Raw genomic sequence first — 14,657 nt, forward strand, 5'->3', positions numbered from 1 at the left:
AATTTTTTTGCTATAAATAATAAAATAGGATGAAAGCGTGTAAAAAGCACTTTCCAAAACCCTCATAAAAATTTTAAATCGCGTAATTAGAAAGGAAGTTACAGACGTTTAAATCTACCCCTGCAGGCATTGGGGTTGAAAATTCAACCCCCCCTCACTTGGGGAGGGTTGGTAATCCTTGTCTATAAGTTTGTGGATTAACTACTGTTGGGTAGGCGAACATATTCCCAGAATTTAGAGACAATCGAAAAACATGACTTTTTGAGTTGGGGCAGTTGAGGAATAATGCCCCTTATATTTAACCCTTTATATAAAAAAAAGAACAATATAACATACGAATCGATTATCACAAAGAGAAAAGTCTTCAGAAAGATTTCCGAATAAAGAGTATATCAGCTTATGTCAAATGTCTCGTCTTGGGAACCCGGTTTCCTAAGAAGGGCTTGTTTGAACACTCGCTTTGCTCAGACACTATTCCCGGACTTGTGCTTCACGACTATTAATGAGTGTTGCCTCTACGCCACATTCTTTACGACTTTACTCGTTACATCCTTTCTCCATTAGCGTTTTCCGCATATTTTCTTCACAAATCGTTAACCAATCATTTTTACCTTTCTCCTACTCCTTTCTTGGAAATTCAACGACTCGTGAACATACAAGTACAATACAGTAAATGCAGTTATGGAATTGTACTGTCGTCCAGGGTGACGAGATGCGGAGATGACTGCCGTCTAAGGTTATTTTCTTATACCTGACAATAGAAAAGTCGACCTGAACGACGGTGTCGCTTGCGTTTCATTTTTTTCCACTGAACGGCGGTGCATATTTCTATTTTAGTCCTATTCATCATATTTTCACATCCCTGCAACCGCACAGGCTGTAGGAAAATCAATGAACCATTTCCTTGCCTTGTCAGCCTTTAATCGCTAGAGAAGAAAGTGTATAGCAAAACAGGCCCTTTTCCCTATCTTTTCGGCGGAATTGGTACTCATCGATACAATTCCACGATGCCATTCGAACAACTACAATTGTACAGGCTATTGGGAAACCAATGAACCGTTTCCTTGCCTTTTCAAACTTTTATCGCTGCAGAGGAAAGTGTGTAGATAAGCACGCCATTTTCCCTAACCATTAGACCGAACACTGGTACTAAACTATACAAATCCACGATGCCAGACAAGCCACTACGATCGTACAGGGAAACCAATTAACCATTTCCTTGCTTTGTCATCCTTTGATCATGAGAAAGGGAAGTGTATAGATAAGCAGGGCCTTTTCCCTACTCTTTCGGCGGAATCAGTACTCATCGAAACAATTTTATGTTGCCATTTAAACCACTACAACCGCACAGGTTGTAGAGAAATAAGCTATACATTATTTATGTTTGAGGAGTTTAACACATTTGCCATCGAATTAGAAGCACTTTTAAACTAACGTTCTCTTACATCCATTTCATCCGATTAAAACGATATTCTTGCTCTCACTACTGGTCACTTTTTAAGAAGTAAATCCCTCACGATTTTATCAGAGTTTTAGTTCAAGGTCATTTCCTGCATAAGCGAGATGGCTGCATATTCAGAAGATGCGTCAAGATGTTTAGAAGTGGTAGTATAAAGAATATTTGAATTAGTTAAATATTTGAAGTAAGAAGATGCGTCAAGATGTTTAGAAGTGGTAGTATGAAGAATATTTGAACTAGATAAATATTTGAAGCAAATGAAGCGGTGAGCATCAGATAAAGAAGGGTTCAATCGTGATCTCAGAAGAGGACAATATACCATCAATGCAATGGTTACTGGGTCGCGTCACTGCAGAATTTTCTGGTTCAGAAGAAATTATAAGAACAGTTAGTATGAAAACCGCCAAAAAGTTAACCTTAGAGAAATGTCAGAAAATTGCAGCTTAGCCCATTCATACTAAAAATGAAATTGGGAGGCCTTGTGATTAAATCTGATTTTTTTCGAACAAATTTTTTATATTTCTATGATGTCAAAATTGCATTCTGCTTCTTCGATTCAGTGTTACAAAACACCATGTGAGACATATCACCCAGGTACTAATTAGTTTTCGGCGTGGTTGTTGTGCCTCCGCTTGGGGGTTATTCCTTCGGAACCATCCCTAGATAATTGTCCTCGACGACTTATTAATTATTGTAACTATATTCAATGTCAATTTAAGAGATTATTTAAACTCTAAAATCTTCAAAGCTGTTAGCAGTGGAGCGGCAATCACAGGTCTGGGTTCGAATCCCAGCAGAGCGAACGAAGATTGTTTTTCACAAACATTTTTTTGAATAAATGTGAAAACAAACATTTAAAATTGAAAACTTCTAACATAAAAAACTTAAAATTATATTTCAACTATAAGCAAGTTTCACAATTATTGGGAACGGAAAGATTACTGGGACATCTAGCTTAGTTTCAATTGAAAATGCACAATTTAACAATCATAGCGCGCTAAGCGCACGGCTCGCTTCGCTCGTAAGTTTGAGCGCGCCTACGGCACGCGACTGTTGGTTCTCGCGCTTCGCGCTCGATAAAGTATTTACCTCGCGCTACACGCTCGATGTTTGTGCATAGATTTTTTAAAACTAAAGGTGAAAGCATCGACAACAGTAATTTGGCAATTGTGAATTCTCTTTTATTAAAGCTCCTTCGCCCTTAACGAACACATTCTCATCACGTATCTCGTTCTTCGCACTTGCGTTTATCCCTGAAACTTTTTATCATTCCCATAAATGTATATTATTATAACTCATAACGTACATTTATATTAAAACAGATGTACTTTCATTGTCCCGTTTGAAAAAATGTGCATTATTTAAAAAAATGTTGTTGTTAAACATTTTATTGCTACTTTAATTGTTTTTTCATAAACTGAATTTGCTTATTTCTAAAATTTTTTATGACTTAAACTTTACACATTCGGTCTACTGAGCAGCCTTACCGTTTTTTAACTATGCATTTATATATTTGAAATCATTGAAATACTGTGAAATTTTTGCATGAAAAAATGTAATTTTTGAATTTTCCATTATTTTCTATGCTTTCAAAATTAGAATTTTTTATTTTTCAAGAAAATTCAGAAAGTTGTTATAATAATCTTGTAGGGCATTTAGAAATCAAACTTTTTCTTCTCTTGCCTTTTTTCCGCATCGTCCGTTACATGGCTTGAAAATCATCAGGATAAAGTGTTCAACTTTTTTAATACTATAAACACTTGTACAGAAAATTTTTGAATTTTGAAAAAAGTGATCTCAAAAATATTCAAAGTACGCTCACTTTTTGAATTTTATATCCAAAATAACTGGCTAACAAACTTGGCCTTCAGTTTAGGACACTAAAAGAGTGTACCAGAGGCTAATCTGATAGAATGAATTTTTCAAAAGTTATCGTGCTCACAGGCAGACAGACATACATACATACAGACATACCGACAGACACATTCGTAAAAACCTATTTTTCGGATCCAGGGAGTCTCAAAACGTGGACATTTGACCAAAACTGGGGGAAATTTTTCTTTACCATTAATGAAGTTTTTCATGCTTAAACTCAAAAATACGCATCCTATCAAAAAGGGGTCGATAAAAAATTTGTAGATCTTTTTCAAATGAAAAATTTTTGCACATTCATCTTTTACCGTATTTTGCACACTTTGGCCGAAAAATGTACTTTTTGGATTTTTCATTATTTTGTATGCTGTCCAAATTTGAATTTTGGATTTTTCAAAAAAATTCAAAAAGTTGTTATGATAATCTTGTAGGGCATTCAAAAATCAACATTTTTCTTCTGTTGACTTTTTTTCATATTGTGCGTTATTTGGCATAAAATGTTCATTTTCGTGTGTTTTTTGGAATTTTGTAAATGCTATAACTGTGGTAATTTTTGATTTTATGAAAAAAGCCATTAGGATAAATTGTTTGACCTTTGGAATAATATGAATCACCGTACAGAGAATTATTGAATTTTGAAAAAAATGGTCTCAAAAATTTCCAAAATGTACCCACATTTTGAAGTTTTAGCTAAAATGGTTGGCTAACGAACTTGTCCTTTAGTTTAGGACACTAAACAAGTGTACCAAAAGCCAATCTAATAGATTCATTTTTTCAAAAGTTATCGTGCTTACAGTCAGACATACAGACATACAGATAGACACATTCGTAAAAATCTGTTTTTCGGATTCAGTGTGTCTCAAAACGTGACATTTGACAAAAACTGGGGGGCTCAAATTTTACATAAATCTAATACCTTCTGTGATGAGAATTTAAAAAATTAAGCAAATATTTAAATTGCTCAAAATTGACCGTTGCACTTTTAGTACAAATTATGTATAATATGTATACTTTCGTCATTTGGCTATTCCAACAAAAATTATTTAAATATATCTTTTGTCTCAGGGGAATGAGATATTGTGAATTCTTGTGAAACCTTTTTTAAAATCTTTTTGTTATTGAAGAAAATTCAAAAAGGTACTTTTTATATTTAATATTTATAAGAAATTATACACCATCATTTTGAACTGAAGGTTATAAAATTGAGCTGTAATTATAACAAGGCTTAACAAATAAGGCCAAGTAATACTTATAATAATTATTAAAATTACGAAAAAGATATATTTATTTTTATTCAATGAAGTCACAGCCGACATTTAAAGTTTAAATTATTTTAAAAAATTAATTTGGTAGTAATTATAAACATTTAGGACCATAAAAACTTTCATTTGTGTCTTTTATTTAATTTCATAAGAAGTTTCTTGACAGATGTTAAAATTTGACAAATTCCAACATTAAGATGAATTGATTACGGATGGGTTCAGCAGAAATCTTGAATTAGGAACGCCTTTGTATATCCTTTTCTTATAGCAAAGTAACTTCAAAAGCTTATATGCACTGATTGGAGACATCATATTCTCGTCAGAATGTTGCAAAAGTCATAAACTGTCTCTAAGTAAATAAAATTTGAGATGGAGATGAGGGATATTTAAAAAAGTACTATTCTCAACTTTTTTAATTCCTTTTAGGTGAAATATGAACTAAGTGGAAGGAGAAATAAATCCGATAATATTTAGAGGTCTCATATCATAACGCAAAATTACACGTAACATGAATGATGCGGCTTACTAAAATAAGTATTTTTTATTCATAGGTTTTTTTTTTAATTATGCATACTTAAGGATATATGCGAAGAATATTGTTATAAGGAAGCGTCAACGATATATTCCACTTTCCAAAAAATCGCTTCAATATTCATTTAAATAATGTTTATGTTCTGTGACACTATTAAAATTTGCGATGAGCAACCTCTCAATATTATCCGATTTATTTCTCCTTCCACACAGTTCATTTTTAACCCAAAACGAACAAAGAAATCGAAAATTCAAGTTAAGATTATGACTTTTTTTAAACATCACTAATTAAGATTGATTTAGAAAATATTATTATTCGAAATGACGGAAGAATATGAGATAAATTAGACAAAAATATTATGTGCAAACTTGTATGTACCCACTTAACAAATGAATGGTAAAGTGATACATACTAAGTTGAGAACTGAGGGTAACCGGACCTTGATGGGTGATGGGAGCCCTTTTGGTGAGAACACCCATGGCTGGACGTGGTCTGGTGATCCCCACAATTCTGCCGATGGTGCCAGCTCCATTACCCGTACGTGAGATTGAGGTTCCGATGCTGTTTGCACTGTTCCTGACGGAAATCTTGCTCTCAGGAGTCGAACTCTGGGCTACTTCAGGAAATGCAAAGTTAGCATCTTCAGACTCCAATTTAATGTCCATTTTCCTCCTCTTTGAATCCTCCTCCCCGACACCGTTCCAGACCTGTTAAGTAATTGATTGGAATCAACTGAAGGTACGAGGCTTGATTTAACATTGAATAAATAATTCGCACCAGTACCTATATCGCCGAGTTCAACCAACGTTGAACCGGCAATCCTCTTAGTCCTACAAATTAACTCTACATATATGTAGAACCTCTTGCAAAATGCAATTACGCACATAGATAAGTACGAGTTTGTCGGGAATTATTGATTGCACATTTTTTAAACATCTATATTAAGCTTCGCTCACAACCTGAATCTGCAATGTTTAAAATACTTTCAAAAGCAGGGTTTTATGCTAAAATTCAAGAGAAAAATTGCCAGTCATTTTCCGGTTTTCCTACGTTTTTTGTTATAATTTTTTTTTTCTACATTTTTCCCGACAATTTAAAATATTTTAAAAGCAAGCTTTTAAATCTGACATTTTTTTTCTTTGAAATTATCCAATTCAATCTGCAAATTAAATTAGTCAAAATGGACATTTTCCGAATTCGAAGCATTTAAAATAAAAAATTGAAACTTTTAAAAGTCAGCAATTTTAAATTAAAATCTTCAATAATGTATAAATACAAAATAGAAGCCTTCTAATTTGAGTAGGCTTAATTATAAAGGCTTGAAATGAGGAATTATCTCAATATAAAACATTCAAAATGGTAAAATATTACATCAAGGGTCTTCAATTTTTTTAATATTAAAAATTATATATTTCAATTTGAAACATTTTAATTTAAAGAATAACAAATCAAGTGACTTAAGAACTACAATTTTTTAAATTAAGCTGTAAAAACTGAGTAGTCTCAAATTTGAGGCATTGGAATTCAAACGGTTTTAAAATTAAATGTGTTCAAAACTGCACAATTTTAAATGTTAAAATTATATAAATTTAACATTTCAAACTCAAAACTTTTAAATCTCAAAAATTAAAAATTAGAATCGTAGCAATTTTTAATCTTTTCTTCTGCAACAATTTAATTTCCTTTGTTTGATAAAAAAATTAAGACTCCGTATGGAAATAGCACGTGCGGCCCTGATCCAACAAGGTCGGACACATTTTTGACTTGACGTCCGACTCGAAGAGTTGAGAATCGCTGCCGTCGGTTATTTCTTCTAAAGTATGAATATATTTTTGTTATCAAACGAAAACATGTCACACTTTTGGTTTTTTCAACATAAATAAATAATATATTAATATCCATGCACTTACAAGGAGACATCACTATTGGTCACAGGTTTTTAGCATAACCATTTATGCCATTATGTACTACTCTGGCAGAGTATCACACGACTGTGATGTCCATTTTTCCTGATGGAATAGAAACATTTTGAGTCAATTTGATTTGGGGTTTTAGACTGAATGGTAAATTTAAGTAATTTTTTATTTTTCGAAAGATATGTGATAATTAAGTGAACTTTATTTTCGAAAGATATCTTGAATACGTACATTTAATTCACTGCAGAATTCCATATTGTCCCGATGCTCTAATGTATCATTGAAGCGATAATGTGTGTTAAATCTTATACATCAGCAATTATAACAACAATTTTCAGAGCGAAATTGATAGATAGCTTGACATTTATGCGTATACTGTATGCTAAAGGCCTCGTTCCCATTTAAAATGAATATGGAGCGCATCGTTTTCATACCATACGTTATTTATGGTTTTCAGGCCGGTAATTTATCAAAAATTACAAATAAAAATTGTATGAAAAATGGAAAAAAATAATTAATCGATTTATGCATGGTGCGTGAATAATGGACTATCGATTTTAATTAATGTTTGTATCGCAAGTGCATCAAAACCTAATTTTAAGAAAACATAAACTTCAGAATCGGGTTTCTCATGCTAAAAACCTACCCGATACACATTAAAATTTTTTTTTTAATTTAAAAAAAACTGAAATTCACCATTCAAGCTAAAACCTCACATCAAAATTACCCAAAATGATTCTATTCCATTAGGAAAAATGAACATCTGAGTCGTGTTTGTCTGCGAGAGTACTGCATAATGGCATGAAACCCTATGCTCAAAGCCTGTGACCCATAGTAATCTCTCCTTGTTAGTGGAGTTTTTTCATACATAAGTGTTTTTTTAGGATTTAATTTGTTTAAATAATAAGAATAATCTATCCATTTCCGTACTCCCGAGAGCATGAATTCGTTGCGTCTAAGAAGCTTCACAATGCACCATCTCTCTCCCTCTAACCAAACTCACTGCCATTGGTTAACGTCGGTTAGAATGAAAGAGATGATATATTGTGAAGTGGCTTAGAGGGAACGAATTTGTGCTCTCTTGTGTACAGAAATAATGTTTCCCGATGAAGCTTATATTTCACCCGCGAAATAATCCTATAATTCGTTCAAATTATTAGACTTTTAAGTCACTTGGTTTATTGATTACTCTGCATTTCATAATTTCAATAAATAACTAAGCCAATCGTTAGGAATCGTTTAGCTCTTAGCTGCCATTATTGGTCCTTGCCAGATCTCCCTTCTTTAACCCCAAGCTGTTGCGTAATTTAAGTAAAGTCCCTTACAAAACGCGTCTGACCAAAAGCGGTTCGCGCTACTACTGCGCACGGCAGGGATCATACCCACGCGATGATGCAGATTGCAGTGGTGGTCTTACGCCGTACGGTCAGTTATCTTCATCGCCCGCGCTCACTGTACTTCAGTAACAGTGAAAACGCTGGAAAACACGAGCAGTTACAAACGGAGAGCTGGTGACAAAAATTGCTTGTGACTTGTTACATGTAATTTTCTAACCCAAAAAGAATTTATTTGCGATGAAAATTACAAAACCAGAAACCTGCCGGTACGGACAGGAAGCCTCTGGTACGACTCAGCCCGCTCAAGTGGAGTATAAAAAGTTTTTTTCTGCGTTCCAAAAAATGAGTTGAAAGTTGGGCACAAGCAATTAAGCGATAAAAAGGATTTCATTGTTAAATCTGGATACACAGTGTATGCAGATAAATTTTTAAAGGATCAAATCAGTTGGAAAAAGGAAGTTTTAGCTCCTGATGGAACGGTTATTGCGGTAAGTATTACGATTGGTTTACACTGATGTCCTTTAACCTAAAATAATCGAGTGGGTCTGACGATTTCATGACAACATTGATTTTCATATTTTAATATATTCTTCTCGTTACTGAACTTTTAGATTATTCTGATAGTGTGTAAAATTATAGTTCCAATATTTTTTGAAATTTAGAAAATATTTTAAGATCCTTTCTATCTGTAAGAAAAATGTAAAAGTAACATTAATGACAGTGTTTAATTATCGCTGAGTTTCAACATTTATATACAATTACATTAATTTATTAATAAATTCAAGTATTAAAGTAATGAAAAATTGTAGCATAATTATTTTTTGCAGTCAGAATGGTATAATAATCCTAAATCAAAACCAGGGGTTTCGAAATCTCAATTTCCAAACTGCCCCGAGCATTGTTCGAAGGCTGCTAAAAAAACCCCGTCGTCTAATAAAGCGCGATTTTTTGACAAAGGATTCTGAAATGTTTAATAAAAAAGTCAACCTTCAAACAATGATCAGGGCAGTTTGGAAATTGAGATGGCAAAACCCCTATTTTTAATTTAGGTTTTTTTTACCATTATGACTGCAAGAAAACCATTATTTTACAATTATAATATAGTCTAATACTTGCATTTATCAATAAATTAATGTCATTGTAAATAAACATCGAAACTTTGCGATAATTAAAAACTGTTATTAATGTTACTTTTATTTTTCTTAAAGATAGTAACGGTCTTACAATATTTTTATAACTTCGAAAACTATTGAAACTATCATTTTACACACTATCAAAATAATCTAAAAATTCGGCAACAACAAGAATATCTCAAAATTTAAAAATCAATGTATACATGAAACCATCAGAGTCATTCGGTTATTTTAGGTTAAAGAACATCGAAGTAATCAAATCGTAATATTTACCGCCATAACCGTTCAATCAGGAGCTAAAACTTCCTTTTCCAAATGATTTGTTCCTTTAGTAAGTGATCTTTGCACACTACCTGTCCAGGCTTAACAATAAAATCATTTTAATCACGGTTAATTACTTACTGCTGATGGTCAACCTCATTTTTGGGAACGGAGAAAAAATCTTTAGCTCCGTTTGAACGGGTTGACTCGTACCCTGCTCAACAGTTCGAATCAAGACATCGATGTCTTTAGTCCTTATTTAATTCATATATCCATATTTTCATCCAATTTTCAAATAAATATATGACTAAATGTACAGTAAACTTAATAGCTTCCATACTGATAATCTTTTCTCTATCTTGACGATTAATAGAATATACTAAATATTAAAAATTATAATTTTTGGTGTATTTTTATTATAATGTAATAATACATTAGAATCATTCAAGTAATTAAAAATAGAAAAACTATTATTTATATAGTAAAATTTTAGAATTGTAAGTTTATTTGCTTTAAACCTTGAAGACGTATTCTTTATATTTTACCATTTTACTCTGCTTGAATATTAAAATCCTTAAGAAGACATTTCCAGTGTTTTGAAGGTTTACTTTTTAATCCTCGATATTATTTTAGTTCTAGAAACAGTTAATCTTGGCTTAATTCAACCTCAAAGTTTTTTAAATGTCTACAAATGTTCATAATATTACAAAACCTGAGAAAAATACTACATCTCCCATGTTTCTTATCAGCTTTCATTCGAATGTAGGGCGTGGCGCTAGTGTTTCGTCTTCTGCCGTCTTTCACAAAACTGACTCAGTGCATTTGCATGGCGAGTCACTCCCCTGAAATACACTAAAACTAACAACGAAGATATGGAAACAAATGAATAACAGCGAAGTAGAGGATGTGGCCAGCTCCACAGGTGATTCTAATATTCCGATGGAATTTGAACCTAGAAGAGAGCAGCGGGAATATCCATAGTGGCTAAACAAGGGGGAAGTAGATAACGAAATAGGAGAGACAAGATAGAAAAAATTGGGTTCTGACACGAGGCCTACGATCAAGTAGTGGGAGAAACGCGAAGAGAAGGATACAGGATTCGCTATCGGGACTGATCGGAGTGGTAATTATAATCAAGGAGATCATAGTAATAGGAGGCGATACGCTGATTAAGCTATCATCGTGGGAAGAGAAAAGAAGCCTTATGGCTACTAACACAGGGTAAGAGGAACAGCTATTAGAATTCAAGATGATTTGACGTGACGAAAAAAACAGGTAATGGAATGGACAGAAAGTGAAGTAGAAAGGGCACGAGAGAGTGGCTGATCAGCAAATAGCGGCTACATGAAATGGACCATAGGGGACAATAAATATATTTGGAACCAGAAGGAGCAAAAAACTTTGGACTTAAAAATAAACACAGCACCTAATTTCCCGGAAATAACCTTGTTTTAAAGTTTATTTCATAAATAATTTTCCAAATTATAGGAATGACAGAGCTGAAAAACGATCCTAACCTCAAAATAATGCACATGAATACAATTTTTACTTAGCACAATAAAGTTTTTTTATTAGTATCCTTCAAAAAAGAGTCCGGGGACGTGCATTGTGGAAAAAAGCCGGTGGAACTGTACCCGATTGACCACACGATAGAACATAACAGGCTGCAGCAATATTTGGAAAACGTGGGATTTTCGGGGCAACTACGACTTAGTGATTTTGCAAGACACTTACTTGGTTAGAACCTCGTTCTTGAAAAGAGTTCCAAAGTAAATTGGATTCCGACTATGTATGGTAGGTAAGAGCAGCGGAGAGGGATACGAAAAAAGGAAGGACTTAAGGCGCTTCAAACGGCAGTCTCATTCGCAAGGGGCTAACTAAATCTAGACGGTTGAGTTATTGAACGCCACATTTTAAGCACATGATCTAAATGCAATAATACCAGACGGCTCAGCTCGCTTTTTCCTGAAAAGATCCTTTTTGTTGTTGTATATTGTACTTGAAAATAAAATTTTATTTCTCGCTTGAAAGTCGCGCGAGCTATACAGTGAAACGGTAGTATTAGACCGTGGGCTCACAACGTAAATGGGAACGTGATACGGATAAGACCAATTTTCACATGAGATGTTCGTCTGATGATGAGGAATGTAAAAATGGGTGCCTGGCAGGTGTGAGTGGATGCGTTTACCTGTCGCGACCTGTCAAAGAAGCGAATTTTTGACAGTTAACTAACTGACTCGGATAAGGTTGAAAATTGGTGTACATGTAAGGTCTGACATTAGAAATAGCACCTGCGCATTGCCAGGCACTTATCTGGATGCAAAAGTATTGCCAGGCGGCTTCGAAGTCGCCGGACATTCAGGTGAAATTTCTTGAAATTTATTTTACAGGAAAAAGTTTCAAACAAAAGTTGGCCCACTCCCAGAGATGCATATTTTCATTAGTATATCATTTTTTGATAAAATTGATACATTTGGAGAAAACATCGATCAAAGAAATACCATAACAATAAAAAGCCCTTTTTATTGACAAAAAGTGATTTTTTCGAAAATTATTAAAAGACAAAAGGTATTCTGTTACAGGTATACTCCAAGATGAATAAGAATTATTTGATCAAAATGTTAATATTTACCAAGTTATTCGCATTTTCCCTTCTTTTTCCCATTTTTTATATCACCTGCTGTGTAACAATCATAATCAGTGTCACGTTCTCAGCTTCTGATTATCGTAAAAAGTTGTAATAAAGGTGAATATGATTATGAAAATTAAACAACAAAATCGCTTTACTTTAAAATATCCTTTATTTATTATTGTTAAAGTTTATGTTTCGTCGCGGAGATACGTTCGATCTATATTACCGTGACGAAGGTCATGTTTCCCAGACCCAGCGTGGGTCATTGGCGTAGGCATTACAAATTCTTCGTGGTGCATTTTTAATGCAGTTCTATAGCATTAAAAATGCAATCGTAATGCCTACGCCAATGACCCACGCTGGGTCTGGGAAACCTGACAACTTTCTACGATAATCAGAAGCTGAGAACGTGACACTGATTATGATTATTTATAGCAGAATAAGTCAGTGTTTGAACTAAAAGTGGCTGACGCCAATTCTTTGCACAAGACTTACTTTATTCGTGTACTAATTTTGAGCACACCTTCTTTTAAATTGCTAAAGATACAGCAGTCGATAGAAAAAATGGGAAAAAGAAGGGAAAATGCGAATAACTTGGTAAATATTAACATTTTGATGAAATACTTCTTATTCATCTTGGAGTATACCTGTAATAGAGTACCTTTTGTCTTTTAATAATTTTCGAAAAAATCACTTTTTGTCAATAAAAAGGGCTTTTTATTGTTATGGTATTTCTACAATCGATGTTTTCTCCAAATGTATCAATTTTATCAAAAAATGATATACCAATGAAAATATGAATCTCTGGGAGTGGGCCAACTTTTGTTTTAAACTTTTTCCTGTAAAATCCATTTCAAGAAATTTCACTTGAATGTCCGGCGACTTCGAAGCCGCCTGGCAATACTTTTGCATCCAGATAAGTGCCTGGCAATGCGCAGGTGCTATTTCTAATGTCAGCCCCCACATGTACACCATTTTTCAACCTTATCCGAGTCATGTTAGTTAACTGCCAAAAATTCGCACCTTTGACAGGTCGCCACAGGTAAACGCATCGACTCACACCTGCCAGGCACCCATTTTCATTCGTATCACGTTCCCATTTACTTTGTGAGCCCACGGTCTATATAGTTGTCGCGAGGGACAGGAGCGGAAAGCGGGGGACTCGTCTGTATTCCCACGTGTCCCTCAAACGGCTGTCAATTTGGCTACATCAAAACTACATCTAAACGCATGAATTGTTGGCTACAATATTTTAATCACATAATCTAAAGGCAATTATACCGAATCGTTCAGCTCGCTTTTTCCCGAAAATGCTCTTGTTGATTTTTGTGATTGAAAGTGGAGGTTATTTTTTCTCGCTTAAAATTGGCGCGCTGTGTACATTAAATACACGGGCGTATACCATTGGCCTGGTGCAAGAGCGGCAAGCGGGGGGCTCCATTTTCTTCCCAAGTTACGCACCAGGGGTCAGTATTTTTAGAATCGCCATATCTAAAATAGGTTTCTGCGATCTAGTAAAGAAGTATAATATAATTTTTTTGGTTTCTTTACACAACTTTCGCTATGAAATGACTGTATTCGTACGTGCATTCATTATCAATTGGCGAATTACCAAAATAGATGTTTTAGCAGCCAAAAATTTTTCAACTGTGAAACGTAAAGGAAACAAAGTTCGTAATTTAACATTTTCAAAATTTTGAATATGTGGAATTTGTAACATTTATAGTTTAAAGTTGTACAAATGTTTCGCGTCAAGACGATATATATATATATATATATATACATATATAGCACGGCATGAGCCAACCGCTATGCCAACATCTTCAGACACTTCTCTGATGGTGATTCGGCGATTTTTCAACACCATTTCTTCCACTGCTTGAACGTTTTCATCTGTTGTTGACGTGCTGGGACGACCAGGGCGAGGTTCGTCTTCGACATCCTCGCGGCCTTCTTGGAACAGCTTGTACCATATATACACATTTTTCTTACTCAGAGTAGACTCACCGTATGCAACTGTCAACATTTCAAAAGTTTTAGAGCACTGGATTCCATTTTTTACACAAAATTTAATGCAAACTCCTTGCTCCATTTTTTTCGAAAGAAGAAAATCGCCGAGCACCCCAAACCCTTCTAAAATAAGAAAATCGCCGAGCACACCAAACCCTTCTAACCTTTTACGCCGCTGCCAGAAAAACAACACGAGCTATATAGTCAAAACTGTGAACATATGATCGTGACGAGTGTACCAAC

General features: G+C 34.2%; 1 protein-coding gene across 3 annotated transcripts in view; it reads right to left on the reverse strand.

Moving 5' to 3' along the window:
* Positions 1-14,657, reverse strand: part of LOC117168378 (nuclear factor of activated T-cells 5) — a 246,522-nt gene that overhangs the window by 29,004 nt on the left and 202,861 nt on the right. For 2 of the 3 annotated variants that reach the window (XM_033353985.1, XM_033353982.1), the window contains exon 3: positions 5,538-5,832. In XM_033353985.1, the coding sequence (XP_033209876.1) occupies positions 5,538-5,832 (295 nt within the window). The remainder of the gene's footprint in view (positions 1-5,537; positions 5,833-14,657) is intronic. The other variant, XM_033353984.1, reaches the window with a different exon arrangement.

Source organism: Belonocnema kinseyi, chromosome 2 (assembly GCF_010883055.1).
Source record: "Belonocnema kinseyi isolate 2016_QV_RU_SX_M_011 chromosome 2, B_treatae_v1, whole genome shotgun sequence".
Classification (NCBI taxonomy): Eukaryota; Metazoa; Arthropoda; class Insecta; order Hymenoptera; family Cynipidae; genus Belonocnema; species Belonocnema kinseyi.